This window comes from Mesocricetus auratus, unplaced genomic scaffold (genome assembly GCF_017639785.1).
Source record: "Mesocricetus auratus isolate SY011 unplaced genomic scaffold, BCM_Maur_2.0 Super-Scaffold_100707, whole genome shotgun sequence".
Classification (NCBI taxonomy): Eukaryota; Metazoa; Chordata; class Mammalia; order Rodentia; family Cricetidae; genus Mesocricetus; species Mesocricetus auratus.
Window position 1 is genome coordinate 3,462,208 of NW_024429269.1, and position 19,089 is coordinate 3,481,296.

The 19,089-nt window shown below is 39.4% G+C and overlaps 1 protein-coding gene across 1 annotated transcript in view; it reads left to right on the forward strand.

Annotated features, from left to right (window-relative positions):
- The first annotated feature begins 6,407 nt into the window (after positions 1 to 6,407).
- Hmbox1 (homeobox containing 1) overlaps positions 6,408 to 19,089 on the forward strand; it is a 95,032-nt gene continuing 82,350 nt past the window's right edge. Inside the window, 4 exon segments of the mRNA XM_040740738.1 lie at positions 6,408 to 6,564; positions 9,963 to 10,042; positions 17,918 to 18,095; positions 18,097 to 18,395. Coding sequence (XP_040596672.1) covers positions 10,020 to 10,042; positions 17,918 to 18,095; positions 18,097 to 18,395 — 500 coding nt within the window. The 5' untranslated portion in view covers positions 6,408 to 6,564; positions 9,963 to 10,019.

Below are 19,089 nucleotides of genomic sequence, written 5' to 3' on the forward strand. Positions count from 1 at the left end.
AATTTATCTACTAAGGGTAGATTCACTTATGTTTAAAGTTGTGTAACATCATCCAAAACCCACAGGAAATACTCTATTTTATTTTAGATATTCTGTAGCTCCAGGTCACTGAGAATTCATAGTATCCTCCTACCTCAGCTCCTGGGCTCTGAGGTACTGTTTTGAGCCACATATCTACCTCATGGGAGATACTTGTTTTTGTCTTTTGTTGTTTTAAAATCTCTTCTGTGATGATTATACATCTGCTCACTCTCTTATCTCCCCCCTTCTCTTCCTTACAAGTTCCTGTCTCACGTTCATGTCCTTTTGTTTTGTGAGCACTGACTTTAACCAGGATGGTTGTGTGCCCAAAGAGTAGGGTTATCCAGTGGAGCCTAGTGAGCTTGCCTTTGGGATCACAACTGAAAATGGTGACTGCTCCCCCCCCCCCCCCCCAGAATACAGTATACAGTAGTTTAGCTGGCATGGATAGGACCCTGTGAGCCTCTTCCTGCTGTTGGCAGGTCCAGTGCTGTGCAGGCCTAGTAGATATTGTTAAACATTGTATAAAATAGATATTTTCACATTTTTTATAGATGAACACAAATAAGTAATAAAGTATTTAGGATATTTATTGTGCTTGTTGGAAATAATGTAAAAGAATTTAACACTGATTTGAATCTGGAAATTATTCCAAAGATTAAAGAATTCTTGTGGGGTTGAGAGATGGCTCAGTGATTAGGAGCACTTAGCTGCTCAGTCAAGAGGACCAGATTTTGGTTCACATTAGGTGGTTTACAACTGCCTTTAACTCCAGGTCCAGAGAATCTGAAACCCTCTTCTGGCTTTTCAGATACTTACAGACACACCCATACACATAAATAAAAACAAATCTTTAAAGAACTCTATCTATAATTCATAGCACAAAGTTTTTTTCTTTTGAGAGCAGGTGTTCTATCTAGTTGCATACAATAAATAAAATGGCTGTATTTGTATGATGTTAGTTTATAGTTCTTATAAAATTCAAGGACCCTTGAGTGTATCACTAGATAACTGAAGGAAATAATTCAGAGTAAGGGTAGAATCCATGAAAACTATAGCAGGTAAAGACAAGATAAATTTTTACCATTCTGGGACTGGAAAATCATGGAGGAACATAGAAAGTAAAGGTACCTAGCTCTGAACTCTTTTAAAAATGGGTATTTAGAAAAGCTGATTGCCCCCTGTGGTGGTTGAATGAGAATGGCCCATAGACTCATACATTTGAATGCTTGGTCTCTAGTTAGTGGGACTGTTTGGGAAGGATGAGGAGGCTTGGCCTTGTTAGAGGAGGTGTGTCACTTTTAGGTGTCAAAAGCCCATGATTAGCCCAGTTAGCCTTTCTCTCTGCCTGGCCATTGTTGTCTCAACATGTGTGCTCTCAGGTACTACTCCATTGCCATGCCTGCCTGTCCACAGCCATGCTTCCCACCATCATAGTCATGGACTTTACTACCCTCTGGAATGGTGAGCCCGAAACTAAATGCTTTCTTTTATAAGTTGCCTTGGCCATGGAGTCCCTTCACATTAATAGAAAAGAAACTACCACACTCCCCATCTCAGCTGTAAACATTTGGAAGCTGTATACTAATTCCGTAGGATGTAGAGTCAGCACTCTGTGGGGTACTTGCCTATCAATGGGATAAAGCTTGGGGAAACTGTCGGGAACACTCCTAATTTTGACTTGTAGTTATTGTGATCTCCTTACTTCAAGTTATCATTTTGCAAAACTTTTCCCTCCTCTCCTTTTCTATTCTTAAACGGGGGTTTGTATAGCCTTGGCTGGTTCTGAATTCTGCCTGAGTGAATGAGCATTAGATATGGATTAATTCCCTGAATAAACTATTATGTTGTACTACTGGAATTTTCCAGATGTATGCTAAACAGGAATAGATTCTGTTTTAGGTCAGAAGAGAGTCTCTTTAGAAAATCAGCGACTTGTTCTAGCTACCCTAGGGGCCTCCGATCTTAACACAGTTTGCTTCTTTTTTTTTTTTTTTTTTTTTTTTTTTTTTTGGTTTTTACGAGACAGGGTTTCTCTGTATTGTTTCGGAGGCTATCGGCCCAGCCCGGCCTCGAACTCACAGAGATCCGCCTGCCTCTGCCTCCCGAGTGCTGGGATTAAAGGCGTGCGCCACCACCGCCTGGCCCCACAGTTTGCTTCTAAATGTAGTGTAGATGTAGATTATAAATCGTTGCCCTGAGAACATACACTGTTCACATTTCAAGAAAAAAACTGGATTATTTCTATAATGTGTAATTTATACATGCTTATTAATTGTCTGAAACACAGTTACATATTTTAAATTTTAGTATTGCAGAGTCTTTGTGCTTTCCAAATTAGAAATTTAGGACTATCTTACCTGACTTGAAAAAAGGTATTTTTGCTGGATGGTGGTGGCACATGCCTTTAATCCCAGAAGGTGGATCTCTGTGAGTTGGAGGCTAACCTGGTCTACAGGGTGAGTCCAGGACAGCCAAGGCCAGAGGAACCCTCTCTTGAACCCACTCTCCCTCTGTCCCCCAAAAGAAAGAAAATACTGCTTGTGAAGTCAGCACACTGTTAGGGAATGAGACTGCAACAAGTGATGGGAAACAGACTTTACTGTTAAGCTCCCACTCCAGTAGTGAAGACAGTGACATGTTACACACTGTCACAGCACGATAAGAGTACTGTGATGGGCGGACATTGGCTGTCTAAGTAAGAGTTCACTCTGGTTGGCAAGGAGGTGTTGTATTTGAGAAGGGCCAGGGGAGCTGACTGGCTAGGGCAGGTATTTACTATGTGAGATGAGAAGTAGAGGTTAGAGACTAGTTTGGAAACATTCATGGCATCTGGTCCAATATTTGATATAAATTCCTTTTGAATGTATATGTCTTAGGTGCTATCAAATTTACCTTTAATGATGAGTAACGATTTTGTTAAGTATTCAGGTTGGAATTATTGATATTGTAGCATACATACACACACACACACACACACACACCTATGTATTAGCATATTAGCATTTTAGTGCTCATATTTGAACCCAGGGCCTTGAGTATGCTAGGCAAACACCCTATGACTGAGCTACAGCTTCAGACTGATAAGAGAAATTTTTGATAATACTATGCTCAACTTTCCTTTATACCCAGGCAGCGTTATATTTCACCCGAGATACATAACATTGGGTTATTGTATAGTTTTCATTGCCCTTTAAGCCAGTAGTTTCCAAGTAAGGTGATGACACATGCCTTTAGTCCCAGCACTTGGGAGACAGAGGCAGAGAGGCAGGAAGGTCTCTGTGAGTTTGAGGGCGGCCTGGTCTACAGAGCAAGTGCCAGGACAGGCTCCGAAGCTACACAGAGAAACGCTGTCTCGGGGAAAAAAAAAAATTGGACTCCCTCCTACCTCAACTTTGAGTTCAGTAGGGCCTAGGTTAGCTGGGATTTTCTCCTGTAGAAGCCTGGCATGAAGAGAATATTCTACATGCTATCATCGACTTTTACAGTAATTCGGTAAAAATGGAATAGGGTCGTGTGTAGCTTAGCAGTAACAAGCCTGTGGAATTGGAACACCCTGAGAACCGCATAGAAGGGAGTCCAATGTAGTATATTTTATAATATACTAGTTACTGCATGCATGGATTTTTTAATTTAAATGTACCTGAAGTCAAAGCAGAGTGTACAGTTACAAGTCTTTCAGAACAAGGGAGCCACAAAGAAGTGACCTCTATGCTGACGATGCTGTGAAGGTGCTGATGGTTTCAGTCAGTATATTAGCTCTGTATGTAGGCTCAATTCTGACTAGGGGTAAGTGTTGCTTGAATTCATAGCATAGTTGAGTTATCAGATATGTGCTATTAATAACAGGGAAATTATAAAGAACTCAATATAGTTATTAATGACCAATCTTACCACATATTAAGGTAATCAAGACCAATAATCTCTGTAGTATTAGACTGTCATAGAGACTGTGTCTGTCAGGTGTGTGACAATTCTGGAACTCTTCTGATTGTGTGTATTGATACACCTAGGAACTGCTTTCCAGGAGCCATATAGATGGAGATGTTTTACTTTCTTCTTTCTGTTAATAAATGTGTGCCTTTTATGTTCCAAATATTACTTTGAGAGCAGGTGTAACTACTAGGTAGTAGTGACACAAAGAATAGATACTTATAAGTACTTGATATGTGATTAGATAAAAAGCAAATATGTAAATGTTTTGCCTTTTAAAATAAAAGCAGTTTAGAGAAGAAAGCTGAGAAAAAGTGTAATTGTACCCTGGGTGTTTGATCAGTGACTGTGCAAACAAACTATACATTATCTGAAAAATAAACCAAAAGACTCATGATGGGCACAGCATCTAAAGTGTTTTCCTAGGACCAGGGAACCTAGTTCTCTGATGCTGCTGCTGAGAACCAGCTCTCAGCAGGTCAGGAACTGAAGAGGAGGTGCAGAGTCAGCGGCTAGTCACACAATTGGCTTTTTTCTCTGAGAGAGCAAAACTTAATTCTCTGAGGCCAGTAAAAAGGGGAACATGTGCTCTCTCTCACACACACACTCACTCACTCCTCTCCAGCATGTCAGGGTCTCTCTTTTTCCCTTACCTCTTTCCTGATGTTTTTCATCTACATACAACTGCCTACACACACAGGTGACTTTTCTGAGGGTGAAAGCTCAGTTCTTTATTTTATTTTTCTTTCTGTTGCTTTTCTACTCTACTCTTCCTATGTTCTTCTACCTGGATGTTTCCCTTCTTCTTCCCAGCCTTTCTCCTTCTGTATCTTTCCTTCTTCCTTTTGTATTTTGCCCCTACAGTTTATATACCCCAGCAAAAATTTTCAAACAATATAAAAACTACAGTGTGGGTATAGTCTATTTTTCTCAAGTGAATGATTACAATGAATACAAGTATAAAAACAGCACGTTTCTCATTTCCCTTACATGATTAAACATTTTATGTAGTACAGGTGAAAAACAACTTATTCACAAAGACACACATACATTCATGTGTAAGCAACTTGTTATAGATTAACAGAGTATAAGCAAACAAGATGTTTTTCTCAGCCAGTTCTTTTGCTGGCAGACTGCATTTGTGGTTACAAGGAAAGGATCAATTATTTTATTTTTTAAATTATTTTATTATTTATCTCAAAAGGAAATCTTTTTTTAAAAAAAATCTTAAAAGAATCACAAACCACCTGCCATTGGTGGCACACACCTTTAATCCCAGCACGCGGGAGTCAGAGGCAGGCAGATGGCTGTGAGTTTGAGACCAGCCAGGACAGTTCCCAAAGCCACAGAGAAACCCTGCTTCGAAAAACATGAAGAAAAAAAAAAAAGAATCACAAATCTAAATTTTTATACATGAAAAACAATCGGTCATTTCTACTTTAAATCCTCAGGGTTACACACAATCATCAACAGTTTTTTATTATTACTACATCAGGAAGCTGGGGACAGAAATGGGTACAAGGAATTAATCACTCCCTTTGATCACCAACCCATCTTTAGCAAGAAAGGCACATCAGATATTAATAACTGGGCTACCTTTGTTCTTGTTCCTTGACCATAACAGGTCCCTTGCTCAAATATTAAAAGTGTGCCTTTCTTAACTTTAAATTGTTCCCCAAGATTTTCTACATCAAAGCCATCAACAAAAACATCTTAACCTAACTTTACTAACAATCTACATGTCTAAATTCTTTCTGAGGGTGGTGGTTGAATCATTAATCTTCTCCAGCAGCAATGCTTGGAAAAAGCCGATCGCTATTATTCTGAGTACCAGTAACACTACCCAGTGAGGGACTAGAAACCTCCTGAGAGTTTTCATACAACCCATGAGAGACGTGGTGACCTCAAAGGCAATAAGCAGAGCTATGCTCAATAACAGTGTGAAATCCTCATGTTACCTAGTCCTTGGGGCTCTGTCTCTGCAAGGCTCACCCAGTGTGATTATGCTGACAGGTCATACTCCATGGTTCCAATGCTGTTTGCTGTTCCTCTCTCATGGCCTCCAACACTACCCTCTTTGTTCTATGGAAGCCTTGTGTTGGGTCTAGGGAACCCTTCTCCTTAGATAAACCCTACCACCATACTGAAAGTAGGTCCTGCAAAGGTAGACTAACTAGAAAGCCATAGGAATGCCTACCCTGGAAGCTGCAAATGTCATGTTGATATTTTAAAAGTTGTGTAAAAAAAATAAAAGGACAAATTTATTCTGTATCTGTCAAGTCAGAGGAGTTGAAGTGACAAGAAATAACCTTAGAATCTAGAAAAGCAAGGTCTTTATCAGTAAAACTCTGCATGAAGTTTTTCAAGCACTGGAAATGTAAAAGCAACAGAGGGTATAAGCTTTTTTTTTTTTTTTGCAGGTAGTGTGTGTAATAATTCTTCCAGAATAAGTCTCCATGGCAAGTGACACACCAGTGTAATCATGAATGCTGGGCATGCTCAGTGCATCTCATGGAACCTATCACAGTGAAATATTTGCTCCAGAGAAACAATACAGAAATAATCATGGTGTCATTAGCCCTACAGTTTGAAGATGAAGCCTGTAATTCTGTAAGAAAAGCTGATTGACCTTGAGTAGCTAGTGTCTTAATGTTCCTCAGGTGATTGTGAACTTCAATAAATTGGTTCACATAAAGCCTTTGCCCAGTGAATCTAGCTGAGAGAATAGTCATTAAATTTATAGTCTGAAACTACCTAGAGGAATTATTTGAGAAATTAGAATTAGTATTTTATATCTTTTTGGTGGTGATGGTAGTAAGAGGGCACACAGAGTCTCTGGCTAGTTTGGAACTCACTTTGATCCAGGCTAGTCTTCCCAGGAGCTAGGATGAGCCACTCTGGATAGGTCTAATCTTCCTGCTTTTTTTTTTAACCCTTTGGAGTTGAGGACCAAACCCAAGGCCTTGCATTTACTAGGCAAGCACTCCCACTGAGCTAAATCCCCAACCCCCGATCCCTAATATTCTAACCATAATGCTTTTTAAATTTCTGTATGTGTGAATCTGTCTTCTCACATGTCACCAGCCATTCTTCACCCCACATTTACCATCTGCCTCTCAGATAGATGCTAAATATAGAAGGCAGTATTTATCTGGAACTGTTCAAAGGAAAAATGTTTGACATGAGTGAAACACCTCTGATTAATGTCCTAAAGCTTAAGCTTTTAATTGTTTTGTCTTTAACAAAAAATTGCTTCAGTTTGGGGATGTGCTGTGATGAAGGGGGGCCTAGCATGTTGGAACCCCAGGTTCTGTCCTCAGCTCTGCCAAACAAAGCAACCTGCAAATGCACGTATGTCATAGTCCTCTTCCTTTTCAAACACAGATTATAAACAATAACAGTTTTCAGGGTCAGCTTTGTTCTGTATGTCTGTAAATAAATAGTTCTCTTTTCAGGTAACTGGCCTTTGTTTTTAATTCTGTGATTAAATCTTTTTACACACTTAACTACTTTAAAGTTTTTATGGCTAATCTATTCTGGATTTAGAAAGCAGATACTCAAGGTTGCTGAGAATTGTTCATGACAGTGATGAGGCTTGGTGTCACCTGGTGGGAGGGTGTCTGACTTGTTTACTGTCCAAGCTGTGTGTTGGGTACATTAATTAAGCAGTTAGTTCCAGGTTCTTTCTGAGTTTGCAACATGTTTGCAAATTTCTATAATTTTTCCCTTTATCTCTGTATCTACATGTTTGTGGAGTGTATGTAAGCAGGTGTGGAAGCCAGAGGCAAATATCAAGTGTCTTCCTCATTTGCTCTCCCCTTATTTTTTAAAGACAAGGTCTCTGCCTAGCTAGCCTGGCTGGCCAGCAGGCCCCAGAGATCCTCCCATCTCCTCTTCTCCAAGGTGCTTCTGTACCTGGCCTATTTTAACTAATTAAATATTTTTATTGATAAATTATTTTTGTTTCTAATTAACTTATTAATTTTTTGTTGTTTTGTTTTTAACATGGGTGCTGGCAATCATGCTGTTCTTCATGCTTGTTTGGCAAGCACTTTACCCTGAGCTGCCTCTCCAGCGCCATTCTTTGTTTTATTGAAACAGAACTCTGCAGCTCTTAAACTGACCTGGCACTCACTGGGTAAACCAGGCTGGTCTTGAATTTGTAGTGATCCTCTGTCTCTACTCCTTGAGTGCTAGGATTAATTGCCTATACCATCATTCTGGCTTAGTTTTTTTGTCATTGTTTTTATTGTTTGTTTATTGATTACTGTGCATGGTGAAGGGAGGGTGGCAGCCACATGCATCTGTCACAGTGCATTCGTGAAGGTCAGAGGACATCATGGTGTTGGTTCTCTTTTACTTTTATGTGGGTTTGGAGCATTGATCTCAGCTCACCAAGCTGGTGTAGCAAATATCTTTACCAGTTGAGCCATCTTACTGATCTAAGGTATAGCCTAGGCTAGTTTCTAACTCATTACCCTCCTGCCTCAGCCTCCAGCGTATCCTGCTGACCTGTGCCACCACAACCTGCCTATTGTTCTTTGTGGTTTTTCTCTTTGATGGTGTTGTTTTAAGTTTGCAATAAAAAAAAAAGTCAGATCTCTACATGGCTATACATAGTTTATTTCTTGGGTTCAAAACAAAACAGGAAACTTAATAGTATTTACCCCTGGGCAGAAATACTGAGAGCTATTAGATCTATTTTTGTTAGGATGCTGTTATTATTTGCTTTTGCAAGCTATTGGAGACTTGTTTCTGGCCTTTGTTGAAAGTGTGTAGAAGGTCTACCATCTTCTAAATTTTGTCATTAGGTATGTTGCTGTGCTTTATTTTTACCATTGCCTTTTCCTGCCTAGAGCATATATTTTTATATATAAGAAGAAATTTTGTTACTATTGCTGAGAAATGCAATCAGCAGTGTTTTCAAAAGTAGATATTCTTTGTACTTTACACTTATCTTAAAGACAGGCATTTGTCTTTTAATCAGCAATAAAATTAACTATAGTAGTGACTTCATTAACAGTTTAGGGTATGTGACTGCATAGAGCTTCTGACATGAGTGCACCCATCAGTAGCATCAGTCATAGGTAGACACTTGGGTCTTGCTTAAAACAATTAAATGATGGTGGATATTTCAGTATAAGTCTTTCTTGCCAACATTTTTACTAATTAACTTTTGATTTGTATCTTAACCTGCAATTTATGGAAAGCTTGTCTCTACAGATTAAGGTTTGATGTGTGTGTGTGTGTGTGTGTGTGTGTTTGGAATTTAAGAACGTAGAAGTGTCTCAGTAGTTAATAGAACAATACAAGTCAGAATATTGATGTGCCAGCCACTCATTTGGATGTTAGTCATTTGTGTAGAAAAATTGGTAGAAAAGTTGATAGCAATAGCTACTACCAGTGCTCGTTTGTGAAGTGCTCAACAACCCCACTTAAAAATTTAAAAACATTCTTGAGTAGCTCTCTGAAGTAGCTGTGTTACCCCCCTTTTTTATAATCGAGATAGTTGAGACTCAGAGAAATTGAGTATACCTAGCAGCAAGATGACTTAGCAGTATACCCCAGAACCCACCTGCAGCTAAGCTGTGCTGAGGCTTGCTTTGTTATGAGAGTCTTCATAAGGGCCTGGTATTGTGGAAAAGATGGCTGAGAGCTGGAAGGTGGGGGCTCAGTGGAGAGTGCTGGCCTGGCACATATGAGGGCCACGGCTTATTCTCCAGTTTAGGGTTTGTTGAATACCATTACAGTGTGTACATCTCATTGCAAATTTAGATCCACTTTTGTGGGTGGTTCCCGATAACAAGTTAAATTTTGGTGATTTTTTTATTGCCCCTCCCCCAGGAGAATCATTTGAAAAGCTACTAATGTCATTTTCTGTGTTTTCTTGTTTTATAAGTTTTGCTCCAATTCAGTATTTCATTTCAAAATTACAAAATAATTATTATACTTTTTATTCAGTGCTGAGTTGCATAACTGCTTCTCAATTTTCTGTCTTTATTCTACAGAATGATAAATACGGCTGGCTGTCTCTGGAAAGGCCACTGATCCGCCCCATGTAAAGTATGCTCAGTTCCTTTCCAGTGGTGTAAGTATCTTCTCAACTCTGTCGGTCGCTTTAGTAATGTGAGACTGTTAGGACTCTGACTCAGATTTGATAACAAGTGCTTTGAAATTCAAAAAATTCATTTAAATGACTTTTATTTCTTTATGTGTGGGCTTGGTTGTTCGGTTGCTTTGGCTTATATGTGGAGGTCAGGACAGGGTGGCAAAGGTGGTACGCTCCTTCTTCCATGTGGGGTCAAATGCAGGTTTAATGGCAAGCACTTTTACCCTCTGATCCACTTAGCCAGCGCAAGATCAAAAACATCTTTAGGAAATTATTCAAATGATATATGTCTTTGACATCAAGGTAAACAAGTGTAGTGATGTGGTGAGGAATGAGGTTTCAGGCCTGTGAGGTTTTTGTTTTGTTTTCCATTTTTACCATTTTTACTTTCAACATTGTATTTTAACCTTTTTTCATTTAAAGTTTTTTATTTATTATTTCCTTAAAAATCATTTTATTTTAATTATGTGCATATGTGGTTGCACATAAGTGAGTACAGGTGCCCAGGGAGGCCAGAGGCCTCCAGAACTGGAGTTCTGAGTGGTTGTTAGCTGTTCCATGTGAGTGCTAGGGACCAAGCTCAGGTCTTCTGTAAGAACAGGAAGTGCTCTTAGCTGCTGAGCCTCCTCTCCAGCCACATATCCATTACTTTTAACTGTTTAAAGCCTAGAAGCTGGTAAGGTCTGTGGTTAAGAGTTGGCAAGAGTGTAGAGAGGGAGGAGTGATGAGCAAAGGGGGTCAAAACCAGGCTGGAGAAACCCACAGAAACAGCTGACCTGAACAAGGGGGAGCTCACGGACTCCAGAATGACAGCCTGGAAACCAGCATAGGACTGAACCAGGCCCCATGAACATGGGTGTCAGTTAGGAGGCCTGGGCAATCTATGGGGCTGCTGGTACTGGAACAGTATTTATTCCTAGTGTACAAGTGGACATTGGGAGCCCGTTTGCCATAGAGGGATACTCTCTCAGCCTAGACACATGGGGGAGGGCCTAGGCACTGTCCCAAATGATGTGACAGACTTTGAAGATCCCCCATGGAAGGCCTCACCCTTTCTATGGAGCAGAAGGGAGATGGGGGTCACTGGCAGACATGGGAAGATGGGAGGGAAAGGGAACTGGATTGATATACAAAATAAGATTGTTTCTAATTCACATGATAAATAAATAAATAAATAAATAAATAAATAAATAAATAAATAAATAGTTGGTGAGAGCCCCAGTTGCATTCTTAGGAATAAGCAGAATATAAAATGCGTGTTCTCCTAATGCTTGATTTGAGTGCAAGCTCCTAAGGACATCATAGATGTTACCGCAGATGGTAACGTAGTTCTGCCTATTAGCTAATGTAGTTGCTAGCTGTTCTTTGGAGTCAAGGCAGAGAGATGCAAATGGAGATGGTGGTGTTGTGTTAAGAATGTTTTTGTGCTGGAATATGAACTGTAACCACCAGTTCATACAAAATAGGCCTTGAAATAAAAGTATTCCGGGAATTTCAGAAATTAGAGAAGATAAAGGGCCTATTAGCTCATTAAGTGCATCTTTAGCGTCTAGTGCAGAGTGCCTTGAGCCTAAGTAATTTCTAAAATTTGGTGGAGTCTGTTTCACTTAAATTCCTTCTGTTTTGGTTGGCAGTTCTATAATCTAATAGGTAGACATTTAGATTGGTTTTCTTTATTATTTAGGTTTTCCTTTGAAGCCCCCACCCGCCCCCTAGTGCACATACATTTATTCTGTGATTTAGTGCAGTCTCTGGAGGAGATCCAGATGATAGGGCTGTCGCCTGAGTTTCTGCTGAGCAGCTCTGCCCTAGGAAAGGCACTTTATCTTTGGGCCTTTGTCCTCCCCACCCTTTTGTTTGCCTGCCTGCCGCTTGCTTTGTCTTTTTCTATTTCTTTTCTTTTCCTTCCCACCCTTGTTTTTCGAGACTGGCAGCTCACTATTCTAAAATAGCCTGGAACTTGCTCTGTACCTCAGGTTGACCTTAAACTTACAAACTTCCTGCCTCATCCTCCTGAGTGGTGGGATTGTAGGTGTGCAACACCACATCTGGCTCTTTGACACTAGATTTTTACCTCTCTTGTCTATAAACTTGAATGTTTTTAGTTAGGTCTCTCTTGTATATTGTAAAAATAAAGAGATGACCAAAATAGAGTTTCACAGATTACACAATTCATTGGCATACAAAGAAACCCCTCTACTTAGGTTCACAGTTCTGTTTGGTTTTTTGAGACAGAGTCTTGTGTAGGCCAGACAGCTCTCAAACTTGCTACTTGGCCAATGGTAACCTTGAACTCCCAACCCCCCTGCCTCAGCACCTGGAAAGGATTATAGTTCTTGAGGAGTAGGTAAAATGTGAACAAACCTCAGAGGACTGTCCTTAATGTACAGTTATGGCACATCTTAACTGCACAGTGAGTTCCTAAATTATTGAAACTTAGTTGTTCAATAGTGTAGAACTGGTTTCTGTGGGAAGTAAGGTACTAGGTGTACCTTTACATGAGTGATAACATCATTTGATCTTCACAGTATAGGTCCCTGAAGTCACAAAGGACACGTAGAGATCACCTTGACTGATTGCTAAATGCTTATCCCCAAACATAACATCTATGTCATCCCCTCCAAGGCCTTCCAAGGCCCAGACATTGAAGAGAGGAAGTAGGACTGTGGGAACCACAGGATAGAGAGGAGTGTGGTGGGATGCTGTTCTCTGTGACATGAATGCAGTATACACATTATACACATTATTGTCACAATTTTTTAAGTAACTCATTCAACTAAAATAGAAAGCAAAACATTAAAGAATGTATTGCCAAGTGAAAACAGCAATGAGGGTTTTTGTTTTGTTTTGTTTTCTGTTTTTCTTTTTTTAAGTTTTTCTTATTTGCATTGGTGTTTTGCCTGTGTGAGAGTGTCAGATTTTGGAGTTATAGACAGTTGTTAGCTGCCCTGTGAGTGCTGGGAATTAAACTCGGTCCTCTGGAAGAGCAGTCAGTGCTCTTAACCACTGAGCCATCTCTCCAGCCCCCTTTCTTTCTTTCTTTCTTTCTTTCTTTCTTTCTTTCTTTCTTTCTTTCTTTCTTTCTTTCTTTCTTTCTTTCTTTCTCTCTTTCTTTCTTAGCATTTGATGCCTGAGGGCACTGCTGATACTAGCAAGAGAAACTGCAATGCCTTCAAAATGTCTGTCAAACTTAAAGTTTCTGAAGGCTAGTAGTTCTCAAGCGGATGGGTATTGACCCCGAATCATTATGTACAGGACTCTGATGAGATTTAATATTCTTTGGCCTATAATATTAGTAATCGGGACACAAAAGGAGTGTGTGTTCAAGACCAGCCTGAGCTATGTAGCAAGGGTCTGTCTCATGGTCTGTACTCATAAATTATTCTTAGACTTTGGTCATTTTACCTAATAATTTATAAAATCAATTTACTCTAAAGTCCAGTTCCCTGTAAAACATTATTTCTTACTCTTACATATCATTTTTAAGCCACTTCTTTGATGGTATTAATAACCAAGAAGGGATGATGTATATAAGTAATAAGAAGGGCTGGGATGTTTGACTCCTCCTACAGTGACCATACAAGGCAAATGATTCTTTCTGGTCATTCAGAACATGATAAAAACAACACAAATAATCTGGGAGAAAACTTTGTTTGCCAGAAAACCTTAACTGTTGTTGATGCCTTACAGTTCATGTAGTTTTTGCCCCTTTGGTGTCAGTGCTAATTAATCGTATCTGGATGCTTTAGCTAGACTCTTCTGCTCTCTGTCTTTGGAATATCATTTATAATGTTATATCCCAGGCCTTGTGGCTTATCTAGAAAATTTTTAGGTGTTACTGCAAAATATGGTTAATATCTCAAGATGTACTATGGTCTTACAGTATTAGCTTAGGAACTGAATTGTTCTTTTCTACTTTAATCTTTATCTATATTATTCAAGTGTCAAAATTGTTATATTATTTTCAGCTAGTGTTATCTGGAGCCTGCATTCAAATCAGTAATTTAAAGCAAAACTGCTCCATATCTTGTGAGTGATATTTGTGCATGAGGAAAATAATTTAGCCCCTCCATCTCATCTTCTTTTGTCCTGTAAGGATTGCTGGCATTATGCTCCTTGATGGCCCTTACAGGTCATTTGCTGCTGTTATTTTATGAAGCTGTCCTTTACACTCAGAAAATTATGAGAAGTACAAATAGAAAATGGGGTAACACATCCCGTCATGTGTATGGATACCCAGCATAGTGTACTCAATATCCACGAGAACTTCTAACATTTGTGTGTTTGTGTTTTCTTGGTCACACACTGTATTTTTAGTGTTGTGTGCACAATGTGACTCTGCTCAAGATGCCAGTACCCTTCTCTAAGTCACTCATTTGATCCTGGCAGCCATGATCTCTGCTGCAGGAGCTGCTCTGGGTACAAATTACAGACATCCATGTAAACACAGTGAAGTGTAAAGAGAAATTGTTTGTCCCATGAAACAAAAGGTGAGCAGGGTTTAAGGGGCTTAAGAATTACAGAGACAACAGGAGGATGCTTCAGGACTTTCCCCCCTTTCTTTGCATGTCTTGGTTACCTGCTTTATTCTCCCTGCAATTCCTGATGCACAAAAGACTTCCTATGGCTTAGGACAGTTAAACTTCCATCTTTTGATAGTCTAAGGAGAACATTTTGAAGAGAGCCAAGTTTTAATTCCTGTGGCAGCCTGTTCACCTGAAGCGCTGGCCCAAGAACACATGATTAGATTAGGTGTTCTGGCAATCAAAGTAATAGGGGACCCTGTTTCCTCCCTTTTGATACTGGAATAAAAATAGTTTTCTATTGTTAGTGGATCCTAAATGGATAAAATATTTCAGGTACTGTGAAATTTTATGCTAATAGTCAGTGTTTTGTCATATAGAGGTAGGCTTGAAGAACAGCACATGACTTATGATCTGCACTCAGTGAACAGGATAGGAAAATATGGTTGACTTTGCTGCATGTAGATAAAATAGTTCTTAAAGTTAGGCATCTAAGGGAAGAACAGCTTGCAAATTACTTTGATTGGATGAGGACTGAAAATACCAAAACAGGCCTTTTTTTTCAAGGGAAAGTAACTATGAAGATAAAAAAAAAATAATTATGAGGGGAAATTGGAATTTGCAAAGCCAGTAAATTCAGGGGTAAATTATTTTGGCTTGGCAACCATTAAAAAAAAAAAATGGAACCAGAGAGGTAGCTCAGTAAACAAGCAGAAAGAGCCAAAGAGCCAGGTTATGGTGGCTCACACCTTTAATCCCAGCACTTGGGTAGCATAGGCAGGTGGATTTCTGTGAATTTGAGACCAATGTGGTCTTCAGAGTTAGTTCCTGGACAGGCTCCAAACCAAAGCTACTGAGAAACCCTGTCTTAACAAACCAAAACAAACACAAACAAGAATGCGAACTATTCTTAAGAGGACCTGAGTTTTATTTTATGATAGGTCTCACTAAATAAGATGGCCTTGAACTTGGTCTGTTGCCCAGATGGGCTCTGAAAGTTATTATATTTGTGCCACCAGGGTGACCTTTTAAAAGGTACAAAATTATCCTTAGTTTCCTTAACAGTTCATAACATAACATTAAAACAAAACAAATCATATCTACTACAGAGACTTGCTATGAGGTGAGGCTATGTTATATGAAATTCTTGCCAAATTTCTTAGTAAAAGTGACTGTTCAATTGGATTTTTCTACAATACATGGGGGTGAAGAATAGTAAGTTCTCCAACATGTTTAGGGGACTGGCCTAGAGTACATTTTTCTTTAGTGGAGAAGGAAATTTCTTGACCTCTGTTTCTCTTAGCAGTTGTTTATTTGAGGATGTGGTGATATCTTGTTTATACTCTAACAAAGTTTGCCTGCAGATCAGAGGGCAGAGCTAGCTGCTGGTTAACTATAGAGGATTGGAGGTCTGTACAGACAGACAGGAAGTGATATGGCTGGGCTGAGAGAGGAATATGAGGTGGGAGGAGACAGGAACTCAGTCTCTTTCAGAGGAGGAGTTAGCAAGGTAAGGGTTGACTGTGGCTTGCTCTTTTCTCTCTCTGATCTTTCAGCATTAGCTCCCTGATCTTTTAGCATTTGCCCTGATATCTCATCTGGCTGTGGACTTTTATTATTAAGACCTATTTGAATTTGTGCTCCATGAGGGTTAATCCATGTCACATATGTCTGTCACTAGAGAATATAATTAAAATAGAGATGGTTATCACTTTCAGAAATCCTGAATTCAAAAGTCGGATTTTAGGGGCCAGAGAGATGACTCAGCAGGTGAGAGCACTTGATGTGTTTGCAGAAGACCCAGGTTGTGTTTTCAGCCCCCACAGGACAACTTACAAAGCTGTTTGACACTCCAGTTCCAGGACATCCACTGCCCTCTTCTGGCTGCTTCTGCACTGCTTGAATGTGGTGCCCATAGGTACATGCAGACTAACACTCAATACAAAATAATAAAGACAAATACGTACATTTTTAAATTTAAATTAGAAACAAGCTTGTTTTGCATGTCAATCCCAGTCCCCCCTCTCTCCCCTCCTCCCCTGCCCCCACATAAATCTTTTTTAAAGTCAGCTTTTATTAAAAAAAAAAAAGTAATTCAAGGAAAGAGCACTTTTATGATGTGGCTAATGTCTTAAACAAAACACTAAGTTTCTCTCTAAGAAAACATTTTCTAGTGTGTTCTAGTTAAGGTGGAAACATGTAGAACCAATTTTCAAGATACAGATAGCTCTAGTTGACTGGACACATGAGGGATCCATTCAGAGAGTATACCACAGAAATGAGACACTCACGAGACTGCTAAGAAGAAGAAACAGTGCTTGGTGTGTTGTTCTGAGTGCGGCTCTTACCCTCCACTTACGTATTTGAACTAGAGATGCGTAGTGGTGGCATATACCTTTAGTCCCAGCACTCAGGAAGCAGAGGCAGGCAGATCTCTGTGAATTCGAGGACAGCCTGGTCTACAAAGCTACAAAAAGAAACCCTGTCTCAAAGAAAAAAAAGAAAATTATTTATACTAGTTACTAGAATTCACTTAGACTCAGCCAAGCAAATATTTTTCAATATATGACCTAAGAGTTCTTTGTCAGTTTTACTGATATTTTGAAAAGCAAGATAAACTTTTTTTAGCAATTTTCTATTAATATGCTAGTATACAACAATATTTTCAAAATGAAAGAAATTGTACATTATCACATAGTCTGACCCTAATGCACTGTATGTACTTTACCTTATGAATTGGTACCTTGACATAATTAACATTTTGCTTCCAAATATTGGTTGGTTACCAAAACTGAAAAACATAAACTTTATCCCATTATAAGTTTGGTTTTATGTTATAACTGATGTACTCCTACTAAACTCAGAATCTGTACCAATCCAAGTCATAACAAAAAAGTCTTTTTCTTTTATTATTGTTGATGTGTGTTGTGTGTGTGTGTTACTAATATGTGTATGAATGCATATGGAGGCCAGAAATGGATATTGGGTGTCTTTATCAGTTGCTTTCCACCTTATTTTTTGAGACAGGGTGTCTCACTGAAACCACAGCTCACTGATTAGCTTTACTGACCCCAAAGATCTTGTGTCTACCTCTCCAATGCTAGAACTCCTGTCATGTGCTACTGCTCTCAGCTTTTGCATTAATGCAGGAGGTTGAACTTAGGTACCCCTGCTTGCACAACAAACATGTCACTTGACTGAGCTATCTCCCTATCCCACTGGTGCTGAGATCAAGCCTCTTCTGCTGAGGATTCTTGATGGTGAAATGTTTTTGTTAGTTGACAATAAAGGCACTTCATTTTTATCCTTTTCTCCCCCCCCCCCCCCCCAGTTTGCTGGAAACCATGTCTCACTATACAGATGAACCCAGATTTACCATAGAACAGATAGATCTGCTCCAACGTCTTCGGCGTACTGGGATGACCAAACATGAAATTCTCCATGCGTTAGAAACTTTGGACCGTCTTGATCAAGAGCATAGTGATAAGTTTGGAAGGAGGTCCAGCTACGGGGGGAAGCTCATATGGGAACAGTACCAACAATGTTCCAGCATCTTCCTCTACAGCCACAGCTTCCACGCAGACCCAGCACTCCGGAATGTCCCCATCACCCAGCAACAGTTATGATACCTCCCCACAGCCTTGCACTACCAATCAAAACGGGAGGGAGAACAGCGATCGATTGTCCACATCCAATGGGAAGATGTCGCCATCTCGCTACCATGTAAACAGCATGGGTCAGAGGTCATATAGCTTTGAAGCCTCAGAAGAGGACCTAGATGTAGATGATAAAGTGGAGGAATTAATGAGGTTAGTTGCTTTGCCTATTCTGAATTCCCCTAAAACATCCATGTTTTTAAGATTGTGTTTAAATAATAGCCTGTATTTCAGAAACTTACCGAAAAGAACAATGGCTTCCCCCTTCCTTCCTTGGAAATGAAAGTAAAACTTGGAATTGTGGTTTTAGATCATATTTTTTTTCTTCTCTACTTCAGCCATTTCGTTGTTTGATGAGACTTTTCTAGTCTCTTGATTTGTCAAGGGACTTTATCTATTTATGGCTTTAGCAGACAGTTTCTGACTGACCGAAGTTCATTTAATCCAATCCTTAACCCTTCATTGTAAATATTTTTTTCTGAGAGATAAGTTAAATTTATCATGATGTAGAATACATGCACTCTTCATTTTTCCTTGCATCATTTCAATCAGTTCAACAATTTGAGCAACTATCAGGTCAGAAATAATTTTCATAAGAAATATAGGTACCATCCTACCCCTAAAAGGCTGAAGTTCTAATTTTAGCAATAGATGCAACACCCACATGCACTCCATACCTCATCAGTTGCCAAGTAAGCATGTACACTTAGAGTTTAAACACAAAGAAAAAAGCCTACTTTCAACTAAGGTCATCACGACTTTGTAACAGACCTGGTTCACTGTGAGGGTAGCAGACGTGTTTTCCATGCTGTGTCCCAAACTAGGAACTTCCTTTAACACATAGTGT